General features: G+C 43.3%; 1 protein-coding gene across 2 annotated transcripts in view; it reads left to right on the plus strand.

Moving 5' to 3' along the window:
• The window catches only part of nr4a3 (nuclear receptor subfamily 4, group A, member 3), a 17249-nt gene extending 1721 nt beyond the window's left edge, over positions 1 to 15528 (plus strand). The window contains exons 2-9 of one of the 2 annotated variants that reach the window (XM_072461636.1): positions 744 to 881; positions 1418 to 1499; positions 5532 to 6367; positions 9187 to 9316; positions 9681 to 9844; positions 9928 to 10127; positions 12667 to 12845; positions 14000 to 15528. In XM_072461636.1, coding sequence (XP_072317737.1) covers positions 1436 to 1499; positions 5532 to 6367; positions 9187 to 9316; positions 9681 to 9844; positions 9928 to 10127; positions 12667 to 12845; positions 14000 to 14262 — 1836 coding nt within the window. In that variant the 5' untranslated portion in view covers positions 744 to 881; positions 1418 to 1435 and the 3' untranslated portion in view covers positions 14263 to 15528. The remainder of the gene's footprint in view (positions 1 to 743; positions 882 to 1417; positions 1500 to 5531; positions 6368 to 9186; positions 9317 to 9680; positions 9845 to 9927; positions 10128 to 12666; positions 12846 to 13999) is intronic. The other variant, XM_072461637.1, reaches the window with a different exon arrangement.
• The last annotated feature ends 2698 nt before the right edge of the window (positions 15529 to 18226 follow it).

Genomic DNA, 18226 nt, shown 5'->3' on the forward strand with positions numbered 1-18226 from the left:
CTCTGTCGCGCCCCTGGATGAATCCTGGGCAGAAGAGCTCCGCGCACATCCGAGGGACGCACGGAGGACGAGCTCTGAGGCGCACCGCTGTCTGTGCCCGCGGAGGTCCGTAACAGGAATGTAATAATGACAATAATACTGAAACAGACAGACTTTAAGTGAAACATTTATGCCAGGGATAACGCCTGGAATGAATGTAGGCTACGATGTGTTCTTGTTCTTTTTATTATTCAGACCACGATCAAAAATAGCCAACATATATATATATATATATATATATATATATATATATATATATATATATATATATATATATATATATATATATATATATATATATATATATATATATTGTCTTTTCTTTTGTACGAGTAAATGGGGCAAAACTTTTAAAACAAAAGTCTTTTAATTCTGTTTATTTTCTCAACAAAGTCTACGGGCTCACGTGTCTTTACACCTGGGGAAAAACGAAAGAAAGAATAAAAAGTTACTGCTGATCCGATTGGTCCTTCAGTTGAATCTGAAATGCACGTGAATATTATGAAAAACATCCCTGACATATTTGATAAATTGCGCTTGGTGATGTAACGCTATTCATTGATTTGGAAACGAAACATAATCAGGCATTAAGTCACGCTTGTTTGTGAGTCTCAGTCTAGGGGTTTTGCCTCTGGATTCTCTCTCTATATTTCTCTCTCTCTGTGTCTTTCCTCTGTTTGTGACCGCGCTTGACTCTGCTCCAGACACAGGTTCGGCAGAGCGCGCCTCATCCTCCGCGACGCACACCGAGTCCTCCCTGCTCCACGAGCCCCTGTCCGGCCGCAGCCACGCGCACCCTTCACCCCGGACCAGCACCATTCAGCACGAGGCTCTTTCACCAGGTATCACTCTCACACAACCTTTACTTTGACTCCCACTTCACTCTGTTATTTGTTTTCTTGCTTGCTTTCATGTTTTTTTTTTTCATTTGGAGGATAAACACAGTATAACGTCATATATTGTAACCATATAAAGTAGAGCTATAAAAAAAAAATATCCAAAATCAAAATCCACTGGGTCCACTGGGTTTTACTGTCTTGCTTGTCCGCGTGAGAGTGACTGGAGATGTCGTTTCAGTCGTTGCAAAACTGTCAGAAATAAGAGAGTGGGCACACCTCATTTCAGAAGCTGCGGGGCGAGAGAAATGGATCATTCAAATGACTCAACTGCAGTGTTAGTTTTTGCAGATTTTTTTTTTTTTTTTACCATTAAAATTCCTTAAAAGTGGAGCTGTTGCACGTTAGAGGCTGAGATGCTTTGACCCACCGCGTTGTGTGAGAGAGGGCTCGATCCACCTGTTCATCGGAGCGCCTCGTGTTCTCTCCCCCCGCCTGTGTTTCTGTACTCACCTGTGCACCTTCATGTTTTTATTTGTTAGATCTATGGCATTCTGACAATGAACAAGCGCACACAGATATTGGAACAGCTGCAGTATGTCCAGTTGAAATGTACACCTCGAGGTTAGACATTTTTTTCGCCTTCATTTGCTGCTTGGGCTGCTTTCTCCCTCACGCTGCATGTGCAAGTGTAATCACAGCTCTCAGATGGTGGTGTTGGATGGACGTTCAGCTCAGGAGAAAGTGGTGTTTGCATTTGTTTTACAAGGGAGACAGCATACGCCTTAATATACAGATATGTACGTAATATTGTGAATATTGTTTACCATATATGTCAAATCTGATTCATTTAAAGTAATAAAAAAAAGTAAAAAAAAAGAAAAAGTTAAAAAAATATGTGGTTGAAAAAAGCAACAAAAAGAGTTGATTTAAAATAGAAATGAAAAAAAGTATTATGTAAACATTTAAATAATGATGTGATGTTTCTGCACTTTTGTGATTTAATTGACAGACATTTCACATCAAAAAGGATAGAGGTATTCATTTTTGTCTTCGTACAACTTTAATTGTGTATAGTTTATATAGTATATGGTCTTGAGACTCAGTAGTAGCCAAAATTCTGCTTTAACATTCCAACATTTATGCAGTGAGTTGTTAATGTGAATTGGGGTGTCTGGAAACATGGTTCAAATGTTTATGCATGATTAAAATTTGACAAAGCGATGACATAAATGGCTTAAGTAAAACAATACAAAGAAGTGACACTTGTGCAGGTGGTTGGACAGGTTTTGGTCAGGATTATTAGCAGTATATGCAGGCTTGTTTATATGTCGAACATCACTTGTGGTGATGTGTGTGTGCACGAGAAACACTTCATGAGACACTCATCGACCCACAAACAGACTGCGGACACTCCCATACAAGATCATTCAAACACACAAGACAATTGTGTATCTCGGTAAATCTAGTAATTTTAACTGTGGCTGAAGGATTTTGGATTCAATTGACAATAATTCCAATTGCAATACAAGTTTGTATGTTAATTTAATGTCACATTTCAGCTCACAGTTCACATTTTCAATGATTTAGGGATAGGGACAGATGACATTTTAGTGTTGCGATTATTGTGAGGAAAACATCATGCTTTAACGATTATTCACGATTACTGAGACCAAACAACAGTGACATTTTTAATTTTCTTTCTCTCTTGTTGTGTAACATGTCAGTCTGCCACAGGTTAATGTGACAACAACAGCCAGTTAAAAACAGTAGTTTACATTTATGTCTATTTATGTACTATAACTTGAAGTAAAGAGATTTAATTTTGCTCCTGAAATCATGTTAAGTGTGTCAAGTGTTATGTTCTGAATAATCACTATAATCGGTTAATTGAATAATCTTGACATTTCTAGTCTTAAGTAGGAGATGTTTGGAAATGACATCACCGTAAATAAATGACAGCTGTCGTTCGACCCTATTTTCTTAAAAGGCTTGGCCGTCTGTCACCGGCGTCACCAGCCTCACTGCCTTTGCTCTCTATACAATACGTCTGTATCACTTCTCTGATGCAGAAGTGTTAGGTGTCGCCCGTGAAGCTGCCGTGACGCCTCTGTATTTCCATGTGGGCTGGAGCAGTGGTCACTCAAAAAACATGAGTCACATCCTCAATATCGACATGTCATTCTTGTCATTCGATATTGCCAAAACGCCCCCTGTGTAAAGCAAAACAATCTGCCTATCTATTGAAATCTGTCTATTTCATGTCTTCTAAATGTATGTATGTAGATAATGTGTGTGCCTTTTTGTCTCAATTAATTAACTTATTGAGTCATTGCGGCAGCCCCTCAGCTTTGTCCTTTAGCTATAAATTAATTGTGCAGCAGTGGCTCAAATTAATGCACAGCTTTTTCTACAGTGCATTGCTCAGGGTGTTTTCAGACAGACAAGTCATTCTTCACAAATTATGGACAGAATCATCTGAGCACAAGACAGTCACATTTAAATAAAAAATATAAATGAAATGTAAAAAATCGGACTAAATTGGAGGGAAAATGCATTTGGCGTGAAAAAAAGCATGTTGGAATCCAAAGCATGATTCATTTGGCATTTGCAAAAGCTGGTCACTGAAAAATTGGGACACATTTGAGCAATTTCTCTGATTGGGAAAGTAATTTGCTGAGCTGCTTCGTTTTCAATTGTATCTGTTGAAACTAAGGATTTCATGATATAAAATTTTACTGTCACAACATCACAATGTAACGATTATTCACAGTTCATTACTGATAACAGTAAAACACTCATTTTTCTCTTGTTTAAATTGTCTATCACAATTCCTCTGGTCTTTCTTATCAAACTTTCTGGATAATAAAGTTAAGTTAATAATAAACTTATAATGATGTAAGTTAACATAAACAGACAGGTATAATTTTTATTTTTACATTCAGAGTTAATTTTATCGATTCAACTGAAAAACATATTTTTGCTTATTTTTCTCGTCTTTATGCTTACATTGTGACTTGAATAATCACAAATATCGATAACGTAATCATCTTGACACGCCTACTTGTGACAGGGATAACAGAGGCATCACTTCTCTCCGCGTTCCGACAGACCCCGTATTTGGTGCAGATAAACATGACGTTGGGTGCAGCGGGTGCACGTATGTCGGGCGTCATGTGGGCGCAGTTCTTTGTTGACAGTTCCCTGCTCCAGAGCAACGAGCAAACAGCGCTTGCCCCGGCACCATGACACTGTGACTGATTAGACTCCCATATGCCCCTTGCTATACGGGGCAGGTGAAGTGGCACTACACTGCTATTACATAAGACGCTTGATAAGACCACAAGATTTAGAGCAGCAGGTCCACTCCGGAGAGAAGAATGAGGCGTCCTGCTGAATTCAATCAAGGGGAAAACTCAAGACATACCGGCTGGCGTCTGCAGCAGTTAAAGCAAATATCTGTCTCTCTCTCTCTCTCTTTATCCGAGTGTGCACATCCAACACCACCATAGGGTTCCTTTATTATTTAATGTTATCTCATCTTCTTTACCCTCTGACTAACCACAGCACCGCCGCTCACAGCAGTCACAGCATTTCAGAGCTTGCAGTTAACGTTGCTTTTCCTCCAGGCCTTGCTGTTATTAAGATCATGTCGCGTGTGCCGCTGGAGTAACTGTCAAGTAACCTGAGTTGTGTGTGCCCGAACTGAAGCAACAAGTGCAGGAGTTGTAAAAACTGGAAACTGAAAAATGAGGAATGGAAAGATTTGGTCAGCGTTTTATTAGCTACAATTGGTGGCAAAAACATTGCCTTTTGCGGTAACAATCCAAAAGTGTAACACCTTTGGCTGAAAACTGCCTGTTCCAATGTGGCTGTTCAGGATGTCCCACTGTGCCTCTGTTTGTTCCTCACACCCTGAGTCCTAGGCTTCTCTTCAAGCTGATTTTCTCTTTGCATCAAGGAAAACTTGCACCAACAAAGAATACACAGAAACTCCATTTGCCGTAACTGGACACACAAGTGTATTTATTTGGCAAAAGCTTGTTTGACAATACACAATTACTGTAGGATTACCAGATTAGTGAGGATGTTTTGAGTTTGAATAAACCTGCATAGTTTATTATTTACACCAGGGGTGTCCAAAATATGGCCCAGGGGCCAAACGCGGCCCTCAGACACATTTTCTTAGCCCTCAGGCTTCCTACAAACAAGATGAAATAGTACTTATTACTGTAAAATTGAAAAAATTCTACTAACTAAAATAACATTCACATTTTGATGAGATACAGACCTAATATTACAAGCCTTGTTAAAGGTGCGGAGGCTCATCAAAATTACACCAAATGCGACATTTACAACGATTCACTTCATTGTCATATCATCTGTGGCCCTCCACTCGCTATGTGTTTCAAAATGCAGCCCTCAGTGAAAAAGGTTTGGACACCTCTGATTTACACACTTTGAACCTGTAATTTCTTGACAAATACCAACATCACAGTATTGTAGTAAATAAGATCTTTATTGGTGCATCTAAAACATCTTTACACATCACTATAAACATCACTAAAATGCAATGTTCCTGCACATAATCTTATGTAGAACGTATTCATATTTGATGAGTGGATGATGACTGCTGATCTCTGTGTTTCTTGGCAGACATGCCCTGTGTGCAGGCTCAGTATGGGCCCGCCCCTCCAGGCTCCGCCTACTCTGGCCAGTCCTTCGGTTACCAGGGCGACAGCTATGGCTCTGACCTCATGACCCCGGACTACACCAAGCTGGATCTCGGAGGTGGCGAGATCTCCGCAGCCGCTACAACATCGCTGCCCAGCTTCAACGTCTTTGTGGAGGGCAGTTACGAGCTGCCAAAGTCCTCCTGCCTATACCAGATGCCCTCCCATCGACCGACGATCAAGAAAGAAGAGGAGAGTTACCCCACAGCGCCCCCTCTGGAGGCCATGTCCTCTTCTAACATGTACTTTAAACCATCCCCGCCGTCCACACCCACTACTCCTTCGATGCCGCCTCAGCCGGGCTCTTCCTTCCTGTGGGAGGAGCATTCTCTGGCTCCTCCTCATCCTCACTCCCTGGGCTCCAGTCTGGACAGCAGTGCACTCAAGTCCCCACGCTTCTCACACTTCTACCAGCACTCGCCACCCCACAGTGGCAGCAGTGTGGGGGGCTATGAGAGTCTGGGCGGGGGCCTGGTCCGGACCTCCTCTTCCTCCTCCTCCTCTTCGTCGTCTGTGTCACACCCTCACGGCTCGGCCTTGGAGCAGCCCATGTATCAGCTGCACCGTGGGGCTGGGGCTAGCAGCCTGGCCTTCCGCTCCTTGGCTCTGGGGCCTTGTGGTCCTCTTCTGGGAGACAGCTTGCCGTCACCACCCCACAGAGGCCCTCAGGGCGAGGGCACCTGTGCAGTGTGTGGGGACAACGCGGCCTGTCAGCACTACGGGGTCCGCACCTGTGAGGGCTGCAAGGGCTTCTTTAAGGTAACACTCACCACCTCAAACAAAATGTGTCCTCTCACTGTGACTGTGTTGACATATTTACACAGAGTGAAGTAAAAGGAAACACTTTCAATATGAAATCAGAAACATTGCTTAGATTAGACGGATGACACATTTGTCCATATATGAGTCATGCTTGTTTATAAACATCATGAACAAAATTAATGGGATAAACCTGAACATGAAAAGTCTTGGGACTAACATTCATAATGATAAGCTCATGTTCGGTGAGGCTGCAGTAATTCTCTGGCCAGCTTTTAATAATGGCATTTCAGACACACTTTGTTAAGCTTTCAATTGGCTTTATGAGACAAGAGAGAGGAATTAAAATACAAAGCAAGACGAAGGCTGCAAACACCAAGGTAATTGAATAATGCCTCTGGTCGGTGAAAATGAATTGTCCTTCTTTTCAATTAGTTTGACAATTTGTTTTTATTTAGTAATTAATGGCAGCAGAGCCTGTACATCAAGCCGCGGGCGCTGCTCACTGTGGCTGCTTGTCAAACCTGGGTCTCGCACTTTAGTCACAATGCAAACAGCCTCTACATGAGAATATTATTCATTCAGCAGCAGCTCCTCTCTGCTGCAGACAAACTAAATGTGTTTTTTCACACAATGCCAGGTTCAAAATCATGTCATCAGCGTGAATACTTCATTATTCCCATGTTTTATTGTCTCCTAAAAGTATTTCCTGATTATCTTTAATTATATGTGAATAGTTAGTGGACATTTAGTGGGAGCTGGGCTTCAATTGATTGTCATTTCATTAGTGCAATTTAAAAACACATTTTACTTCATTTAAATTGGCTCTCAAACCAACCCTATTTTATTTATTTTTACAGACTTTAGTCAATTTACCCATATGTTATGTAAATCAGCTAAATTTACTCTTCATCTGCAAAATGTGGTTATTTAATTTATGATTCTTCTTATAACAATGCAACTTTCAGCAAAATTATTCATGTGTCTGTGAAAGCAGACGGTTAGTACAAACTAACCTTCTCAGTTATATATGCTCTTACTGCAGACAGACAAGTTAAGGACCATTCTGTGAGCAGATAAATGCTAATGGGAAAGCAGGTGAATGCAGAGTGGAGTGTAAAGGAAGACCAGGTCATTACAAATGGCATCATCACTCGAAAATGCCAGAGAAATGATTCCTCATATGAGTTTGTCCTGCAGGGCATATAGGCCTATGTCCAGATATTTGGATAATCCTATTGAGCTAATTTGGTGTGTGCTTGAGTCCACCTGCACAAAGACAGCCCCTGCTCATTGATCACTATCACACACTTATCTGCCCGCGGTATTAGCGCTAAATCACAGTGTCTCGGTGGAGACGGCGGCCGTGGCCCATGAAAGCAATGTCACAAGAGCCGCCCTCAGACACGGAGGAGACATGCCGCACCGCTCATGAGAGCCTCATTTATCACAACCCAAACTGTTCCGCTCAAGACAGAGTTTTCTTTCAATCACTTATCTTCTTCCTCCTCATGCTGTGCTTGGGTCAAGGGAAGGAGCGCCTTAACTCTCGCAGCTGAAGAGGAAAACTTCATGAACTTGAATCGTAATGTTTTGCTCTCGTCTCGTGCTGCTCTTTGTTGGCACACACGTGTTTAGAGGTTATCCTCCTCAGCCACGTTAATCACCGTAACTTATCCCTGCGCGCGCGGGTCACTGACCATTGAACGCGATCTGCGAAGCCATGGCAACGGCTCTCATCCGACGCTGGCGCCCATTACGCGCCAGTACCGCGCTCACGCCGGAGCGTATGCAATAATTGGTGTGTTATTGGTCTCCCAGGGGCCCGGACATGTGTGGCGCGAGGGCTTCCTAATTAGATTTATTTGTTTGGATGTGTTTTAGACGCGTTAAAGAAGAGTATTGTTTCTTTAATTTACAGTGCGTCCTGGCGGTGTCTGGTGCTCTTGCATTGACAGCTCCACCTCTGCATTATAGCCTCCTTACACTTTACACTTGAACCATTAGTGCAAATGCGATAGGCCTATTTGTGTTGTGTTTGATGTTTCTCAATCAAATCGTTATGTTGTAATAGTTTAGTTCCCGAGGCAATAGCCGGAACACGCTTTTGATCCCTCTGTAAAGTGATGTTGAAGAATGGCACGGGCCCCACGAAGCCTCACGTGTGAGCTGTTTATTTGAAGCATAATCACTGCTCCAAGGCTCCTCTGCGCAGTTTTGGAGTTGTCATGTTCAAAAGCTTCCATCACGTTAACTGCAAATATAGCTCATCCAAATGTGATTTAGTGGCCTGCTTGGGCCTGCGCGTGGAGTCCGGACACGCGCCTTTCTTGGTTTGTAAAGCTGGTCCCGCGTGGGCCGTTTGTGATTTCACTTTAATAAGGTCAGTAATAAACGCTCGCCAGCCGAGGAGAAAAGTGTTCCCGAAGGCCAGTTTGAGATGATGCGTGATGCACAGTCCCAGAGATGGCACGAGCTGATCATTGAGCTGACCACGAGCTTCACAAAGCGTCTGATCACGCCGCGGCCACTGTCATGTCTCGCGGGACTCCGTCCCGGCATGCCACGCGCACGCTTCATTGTCAGTGACGGCTCTAATACAATTGTCCCTGCTGCAGGGAAGGCTTGTTGGAAATTAATTTAATCTAATTACACTGATATCACGGCCGCCTTTCAGCGCGTAATTAAAATCTGACCTGCGAGCCGCTGCTCTCACACTTTGATGGGAACAGAGAAACACAGAAACTGAATTAAACAAATCAAATATTAGGTCGTTGATTGTGTTTGGGTCTGATTATCTGCATGTTTCCTCTCCGCAGCGCACCGTACAGAAAAATGCCAAGTATGTGTGTCTGGCCAGTAAAAACTGTCCTGTGGACAAGAGAAGACGCAACCGCTGTCAGTACTGCCGCTTCCAGAAGTGTCTGAGCGTTGGCATGGTCAAAGAAGGTAAGACATCCACCACAGCAAAACGTTCTTCTTGCAAAACCTGTTGCTGTATCACAAGCTACATGCACACGCAGGTTACCTTTTACATGCGTGTAAATGAGCATTCCGTCATGACACATTAATTGAGTTAATTGCATTAAGATGTCTTCATTTTGGCTACTGCACAATTATCACGTGTGTCTGTTCCTTAGTGGTTTGTTTTCATGTAAATTTGTGCAAAGATATTTCAAACATGTGTTATAGCTTTACTGCCATCTGCTGGTCATATCCACTTGGAAAGTCTTCCATACAGACAATCTCTTTTACAGTAGAATAAAGTTTTCTCTGATAAATGATTCACAGTATTGTGCTTGTCTATTGACAGTGGTACGCACAGACAGCCTTAAGGGGCGCAGGGGGCGCCTGCCTTCCAAACCAAAGAGCCCTCTGCAGTCAGAAGCGTCCCCTCCTTCTCCTCCTCTGAGCCTGCTGTCTGCTCTGCTCAGGGCCTACTCCCACTGCACGGCCCGCGACCTGGACTACAGCCAGGTACCAGTCCAGTTTCCCTCATCTACATGATCAGTGTGTGGGTTTCCTGAGAGTCTCACCTGTTTGTGTTGTGTGCTCCACAGTTCAGTGCTGCAGACCCTCCCTCCTCTTCATCAGATGCCGAGCACATCCATCTCTTCTACCGGCTGCTCACCCTGTCGATGGAGACCACGCGCTGCTGGGCTGAGCGTGTGCCCGGCTTCTCTGAGCTTCAGAGAGATGACCAGAACCTGCTTATAGACTCTGCCTTCCTCGAGCTGTTTGTGCTTCGATTGGCTCACAGGTTAGTGCCCACTGTCTCTACCACAAACTGTACAATGTGTTTCAGCTGTAAGTGCTAGAGTATGTAAACTACATGTAGTACCATGACTGTGGTGTAGACAGCACTGTCCAGGCTGTGTTGTGTTGGTGATTTCAGTAGGAGGAGGGAGCTGAGTAATCGCCATATGAACCAAATTATGAATGGAGTCTGTAGCTATGACAGCAGCTACACCCACAGGGTTCCGCTCAACTCGTCTGATATCTGACGCACAGAGAGCTCTGTGTGCGTCCGCTGGGCTAAAACTGGGCTAACGTTGAGAACTGTGAATTGACAGGATCTATTCCATCTAAGCTCTGGTCAGCTGAGCGATGGAAAAGGGATTCAAAATCTTATATTAAATTCAGATGAGTGGAATAAAACGGAATCTGGTGCATTTTGTCAAGTGAGGAGAATGCGATATTGTGCACAGCACTAATTTCCCTGCTCAGGCCTGGCTGAGATCACCCCGGGTTACCAGTGTGCAGTTGTAAAGCATGTGGCTGCATAGATTTATGGGGAAGAGGGAGTTGAGCTACAAGCTCATCTCTTTGTCTGGCTTTGTTGTTTAGGACAGAAAACCAACACAGCAAAGCACACTTACTCACACTAAATACACAAGATGATGCCAAACACCAAGTTTGTGTCTTCCTGCCGAGTGGCTCAAGGTGCGGGGTTGGCAGAGTGGCACCAGGTGCAGGGTGGGCAGAGGGCGGGTGGTGCATGAGTAAACTGCAGACTCACTTTTATTGCACACGCACAGGCCCTGACTCCCACGGCACACAGCGATACACACAAATATACAAACAGTGCTACTCACAAACATACAAACAAGAGGCCTGTGCCGTTAGAGCAGAAGATGCGCTCCACACTTCCCTCTCATTGTGGCTGTTGTCCGTCATTGACCTGAGGCTGAACTGTGCTGGCAGAGCCCTGTGTGCTGTGTGAAGCTGCTGTATGTGCGCTCGCTGTGTTTCCACAGTATATTTGCTCCACTCTTCAGCGTAAGCACCACATTACCAAACCGTTTCTGTGGTTTCGGGTTGATCGCCGTGGTGACAGTGTCGTCAGGGGTGAGAGGAATGTGTGGCTGACATCCAGCGTCTGTGCCAGTGTGTCTGAAGAGGACTCATGTGCTACTATCTAAAATATTACCTCCAAACGACAAACCCAACCTACACCTACATTCAATATTTTACTTCATATTCAGTTTGCATCTGTTTAGGTTTTTTTTGTCATTGCATGACAAATTTAGCTTTTTTAACGAGTATTTACTGTTACACTATAGCATACATAGATAATAATTTAACATTTTGTTAATTATAATACACAATGTTGGTTTAAAATGACTCAGTATTAAACACTGGTCCAGTGACTTCCTGTTCAAAACAGCAGAACTGATTGGAAATGTTTAATTTTTAACCGTTAGCAACCTGCAGATTTGTTTTAATGTTGACAAATATAAATTTTTGAACACCACATGTATGAGTTGGAATATTCCGTGTAATCGCTGTGGGCGGAGATATGGAGTAGGATTTTATCTGTCAATGACAATGACAAAAAGATCATGCTTAATTATTCAAATTCAGAATACAATCTAAGTAAGCGAATTATGAGGGAACACTATTATAACAGATGAGACCTGCGTTATCCTTTTATATTCTAGGTTGTGTATGTAGTGTTATCTTTTCTTTAATAAAATACTATATTTAGCGGCTCTTGTTTGTTTGCATTTTAATCCGAGGTGTAGTAATGATGGAAGGAGGTGTGTGCAAAAGTCTGGGCTGTGTCTGAAACGCATTGGACCCCTGGATAATTAGACACAAGTGGTGTTTAGTTTGTTCCCCGTAGCTGTTAAACTAATGTTTGCACAAGCGGTAATTTAAGGCTTCCTCTTTAACTATTTTTTCCATTTGTGTTGCATGCTTGTTTCCCCTCTCGTCTAAGACCTTCCAGATCTCTTCATTGTGCTTCAGTTATCAATTGGCATAGTTGGGATTACTGCATGCATCCAGGGTTTCAATATGAAAAAGCCGACTCGCTGTGGGACACTAATAAAGAACAGTCTTGGTCTCTCTGCTTTATGGTTAAGAAGTGGGAGTTTTGTGTGTGTGCCGTGAGTAACTGATGTTTAAATACATCTGAGAAGCTTTTTCATTTCCTCGTTAAAGCTCCACTGTTTCCACTGCTCACCACAGCATGGGCATATTAAAGCTGCAGCTATTTACCTTTATCTGTAAACGCACACATACTCAGCCTTGTGCCCTAACCCTTCACCCCACCGCAGCGAAAGGAAACACAGGAATGTTTTAAAATGCTATAATTTGGAAAACACAGGCCTAATCAGCTGCATGCCTCTGTTTGATCTGTGTCCCATTTGTGTGCACTTTTCTCATTGTTATTTTAATTGTTTCCCGGCCTGGGATCTACAGCTATATTTACAATACGTCAGGGATAGCAGAGCATTTTAGGTGAAGACATCTCGCTGTGCAGTCCCGTTATGCTCTCGCTTTGTGTGTTCCAGGTCAATGTTGTCAGAAGATAAACTGGTCTTCTGTAACGGGCTGGTGCTGCACAGGTTCCAGTGCCTTCGGGGTTTTGGGGAGTGGCTGGACTCGATTCGGGACTTCTCCTTGCGCCTCCAGAGTCTGAACCTGGACACCTCGGCCTTCGCCTGTTTGGCTGCCCTCGTGCTGCTCACAGGTAACTAATCAAGATGGTTGACATAATTAAATTAGCGCTGACTTACCAACAACAGGCAGACACATCTAAAGAGGCATCCTGATAATACAAGACTTCCCTTCCCCACACTATTGATTGGATGTGACAGTGTTCAGAGACACACATGTCCAACACGTCCTGAGACACATTAGACTGAACCTGACACCCAGCACCACCTGCTGCACCTGCCCCACACCTGTCGCTCTAATCAGTGCAGTGTGAATGTGTGAGGAAGAGGATAGGAACAACACAGGTGACTGAAGTGAGTTGTCAGTGTAGAACATTATGTATGCATTAGAAATAGCCAATTACAAATGTAGCCTAAGGTGACAGAGAACAGCTGTACTCCCCTCCCCCTCACATCCTTTACCTCACTGCCTCCCCCGCCTCCTCCGGCCTGAGCCCCTCTGCCCCATCCCGTCTCTCTGGGGGAGCACTTAACTCTGTGCCTGATCGACCTGCTCACTGTGGAGGCAGCTCGGCGACGGCGCTCTGCCACCTCGGCAGAACTCACAGCCACTGCCACAACTGAGCCGCCACTGCCACCGGCCCATCGACCGCTTCGGAGTGGCCCCAACAGAAAGAAGCGATCGATCCCGCCCCAGGAGCTCTCCTGCTCACACAGCCACAGAAAAGACAGAATGAACGCAGAGAGAGTGTGAGAAGTCTGAAAAGCAGGCTGAAAGGCAGGCTGGAGCGACTCCGCAGTGGAAAACACAGAACAAACAAAAGAGTCTCATAAACAAACAATAAAATAAGCTTCAGATAATGGACCCTCAAAGAGAGCGCAGTCTCAGCGCAGCTTTATGGAGCTAGTGTCTGCACTTCACACATGTACGGGAGGGACTGGACGACGTGACCGTGACTGCAGGCAGAGTGTGCACATTAATGTATGTTTACACAACAGTGATCAGCTAAGTGTTTTTGATTTCTGAGGAGAATTTGTTCAACATATACAGTACATGCTGTGTGCTGTGGCGGTTCGTACAGGGCCCAGTCAGGTTAAACTTATCATTGATCTGCACAGAGTGAGACAGCTTAAAGCCTGTTAAGAACATGAGCCATACAAGCAAAAAAAAGAAATCACATATAAACGATGAAGCTAATGTTCTTAATTTCCTGCTGTCTGTCCACAGAGCAGGTCCCGGGCCTCAAAGACCCAAAGCGAGTGGAGGAGCTGCACAATAAAGTCATGTGTTGCCTGAGTGAGCATCTGAGCTGTGGTCCGTCGTTGTCAACGCCCAAGTCGTCGAGCCCGATGAGCCGTGTGCTCAGCCTGCGAGCAGAGCTGCGCTCACAGCGGACACAGGGGCTGCAGCGCATCTTCTACCTGAAACTGGAGGACCTGGTCCCACCCCCACCTTTGATTGACAGGTTTCTGGACACTTTGCCTTACTGACATTTGGGGCTAACAAAAGTGTGACTTAAAGTCACATATGTTTTGGGCCTGTTAACGCCCACACGGAGCATGTGCACAAAACAACACTGACTCTGAAGATCCAGAGCAAAGAGAAGTCCTGGACCACTGGACTGGACCGCCACTTTGTCACAAATGGACCACCACATGTATCAAACTGTGCACGCTTTAATGCATTGTATCATTCTATGTGTGTGCGGGGAACAGCGGTGCTCCAGAAGAGGACAAGAGCAAAGGACTTCAGCTGGGTGGCAGCTTATTTGACAAAAGATTGAAGTCACTGGTTTATGAGTACTGTCAGTTTTAGCCCCGCCCATTCAACGTGGGATTTGCAAAGTAGAAACATGCTTGATAACATATCTTCAACAAGAAGGTGCTTATGCTGAAATGAACTGAAATGTGAAAAAGCATGTGAAAAAATACACAGGACACAAACATGTAGAAACATGGTTTATACAAGTGCAATTCCTTAAGTGCTCTATAACAACCAAAAGAGCCATTTTATTTCAAACTCTAAATTATTTTAATAAAAGACCTGTCCTATTCTGTTAATAGGTAGAAGAAAAAGAGACGGTCTCATTTTGCTGACAAAGCATAAAAGAGCGATTGTGCACTAACGACGACTTCAGCCAGACTTGATCCTGCTCCAGTACGTTTTCATTGTTGTTCTGAGAGAATAGCGTGTGTAGAAGTATGGAAGAATAAATATTGCTTTTGAATTGGCCTTTGCAGCACTTAACACCCGTAAGAAGGGCTAGAGGTGCAGACACACACCCTCTCTGTCCCGTCAAGTGCAGCGGGACGTTTAGAGAAGAGGGTGCTCGACAGATTTAAGGCCAAGGGTCAAACATTCCAGTCTTTCTCTCTGTGTTTCTGTTGTAGAGGTTGTGTGAGAGAAGGTCAAACGCAAGGTGTGTTAAAGCTAACATGAGCTCTCTCAGACTATGGCTCCCTCACTCCCACTCTCACTGCAGCAGTTTGAAATGAGACAAAGCAAATGACATAGATATAAATATATATATACACAAGACTAATATTTTGAAGTGTTTTTAGCTTTTTCAAATATTGTGGTACAAGTTGTGCATTGTTTTTTGAAGAAGATATACAAAAATTATATAAAAAAAAAAAAGTTGCTGTTTTTTCAATGTCCCTCCTGGGTTTGAGTTGTTTGATTTACTTCTTCCTCTTTTGTTCACTGGATTTTCTGTTCAGCACTTTGAAATTATAAACTAGTTATGATTATTATGATGAACTGTGTCTTGTGTTTTGATTAGAAACTTTACAATGCAGTTTCCACGTTAACTAAAAACACTTTGCTCGTAGTAAAGGGGCATTAAACTTATCTAACTAGCATGGTTTTTTTATCCTCAAAAATACCTTGGTAAAACATGCTTCTCACTGGTCGCCTCTCCACAGATCTGACTCGCAAGCTTGTTCATTGGCGCCACCTGCTTTTCTCCATCCGTGGAAATGTATTCACTTAATGCCCTATTGGGGAACATTACAGGCAAAGCAAATCTTCAGAGACAACCATAAAGTTAGAGTGAGCCTTTGATAACGGTGTATATTCTCCCCTCAGAATTATAGAAATCTTAACATTATGATTATTGTGAGAAGCAACATCATGATTTTATGATTATTCACGATTATTGTTGGCACTGTGAACAAACAACAGTGAGATCCTTCATTCACAAATTCCTCACTAGCTTTATGAAATGAAACTTTCTAAATGACATAAACAGCCTGGTAGTCGCGTATAGACTGAACTGAAATGATTCATTGTTGATGGCTACAATTCTCACTATTACTATAATTATTTTTAGTACAATTATATTATGACTTGAATAATCACAATTGGCAATGCACCAAATAATCTTGACAGCTCTATGTGTTAGTATATTTTTATTCAGTAGAAGGGTGAAGAGTTTTTACCTGGAGATCCAAATTACAAAAATATGCAAACTAATCAACTTTATTTCAATGACTGGGCCTAGTAATAATTGCTTTACAATAACAGAACATCTACATTTAGACAGGTCTCTGTTTGTCAAATTCTGTGGACAGGTGAAGGGCCCCGGAGTGCTCCCAGGGGCCCACAGCGTCTCACAGATTGTTGAGGAGGATTAGGGGAGTGATAGGGGACAGCGGGAAGGAGCAGGGTAGAGCTCAGTGTTAGCATGAGGTCCGGATCAGCCCCGAGCCTAGTTAAACACCATTGATCGCTACAGTGACATTTCACAGGCCCTGCTGTCTATACTGTCACTACCATCACTCACTGCTGCAGCACATCTCTCTCTCACACACACACACACACACACACAAACAGACACACACACGCACGCACACACACGCACGCACACACACACAGACAGACAGACCACAGGTGACTGATAGTAACTGTGGCCGCTAATACGATCCTGCTGGTCTGTGCTTGGAGAGATTTTTTGGGAGAATGGAGCTGTGACAAAATAGTGAAAGGTGAAGAATACATGTTATACAGTGCACATTATCAGCCTTTACTGTAGTGCATAGTGTAGCTCTACTATGTCAGTTAAAGTTATTTTGCTCAGGGCTCAGCATAAAAAAAGAAGCAAGTGATGAGGTAAAATCAAATGTGCTTATGAGCATAAGAGCTCCAAACAATGAATTAAGTAAAAATAAAAAGGCTCAGAATCCCTGTGTGGGAACATGTGTCCAAAAATATGGATAAAAAAGAGAAAGTGCACAATTGGAGAAGAGGGTCCTTCTGTTTGGGTACTGCCTGTTTTTTTAAGTTTGTTCTAAAAAAAGTCAGGTCAAAACCATCTTTTTCCTCTTTTTGCTGATGCTGGTCACTTAATATCATTTGATTCCCAGCTCCTGATTGTTTTGAGGAGGTTTATGAGTGTTTTGAGTGTAAAACTCCAGCTCCGAGACAGAAAACACACACATAGTGAGCTGTCAGTCTATTGGCCAATCGATCAGCACTGACAGATCACAGATACCCCCAGAGTCTTAATTAGCCGTCCCATTAGGACAGCCACACAGGCCAATGCTGCACACAGAACACTTCTCTGCAGCGTGTAATGTATTCTAATGTAATCGTGTTACACCTTTAATTTCAGAATGCAGGTACTGCCTTATGTAGAGCCTAACACGCAGAAATAAAGGTAAAACCATGCAATTAATATATTACATTATTATATATATTTTTAGAAGGGATATGCATTTGAGAGGAAAAAAAGATAAAATTACCTTTCTTTTAGTAAAACATCTCCTGCTGACTATTTCACCTGCTGACATCCTGGATTAGTCTCAAATGACTGACCCCTGAGTCCTGTCCTCACACACACACACACACACACACACACAGTCTGACACCTGTCTCAGTGTCATGAGCCAGACAAACATCATGTTTGTAATCAGACTTTCACTGTCAGCTTTCTTCTGCCCACTCAGTCTGTATCTACGGGAGTCCCCCCCGGGTAGTGGACACACACGCCCACCCACACAGCACACACACATGCACACACATATACTGTGGGGAAAGCCCCATTCTCTGGGACTGTGTTCCTCAGTGGAAGCTGAGGCGAGCGCGTGGGGGTTGGCCTAAATGTCAAAGGTAAAAGGTGGTGCCGAGAGGAAGTGGAAACAGCTTAGACTTAAACTAATAAAGGAGGGGGAACCCCAAGTCTTTCTGGTGTAATGTTGTCATAACGATTAAAAAATATGTACATTTTTCGCAATTCTAAGGTCACATATAATACTGCTAATGCAATTGCCTTTTGTCTATTCCCAAGTTATGAAAATGACAAATTCAGAACTAGAATTAGCTGGAGAGTTCTAGGCCTATATATTTTATTCACAACATATTTAGGGTTGGTTGTATTAAATTAAGCAATAAATTTAATTGCCCTGCACAAACAAATGATAATTCATTGTACGATGGACTAGACCTAGACTTGTG

Source organism: Eucyclogobius newberryi, unplaced genomic scaffold, assembly GCF_026437365.1.
Source record: "Eucyclogobius newberryi isolate DKJ021-1_F unplaced genomic scaffold, fEucNew1.0.hap1 SCAF_3, whole genome shotgun sequence".
Taxonomy (NCBI): domain Eukaryota; kingdom Metazoa; phylum Chordata; class Actinopteri; order Gobiiformes; family Gobiidae; genus Eucyclogobius; species Eucyclogobius newberryi.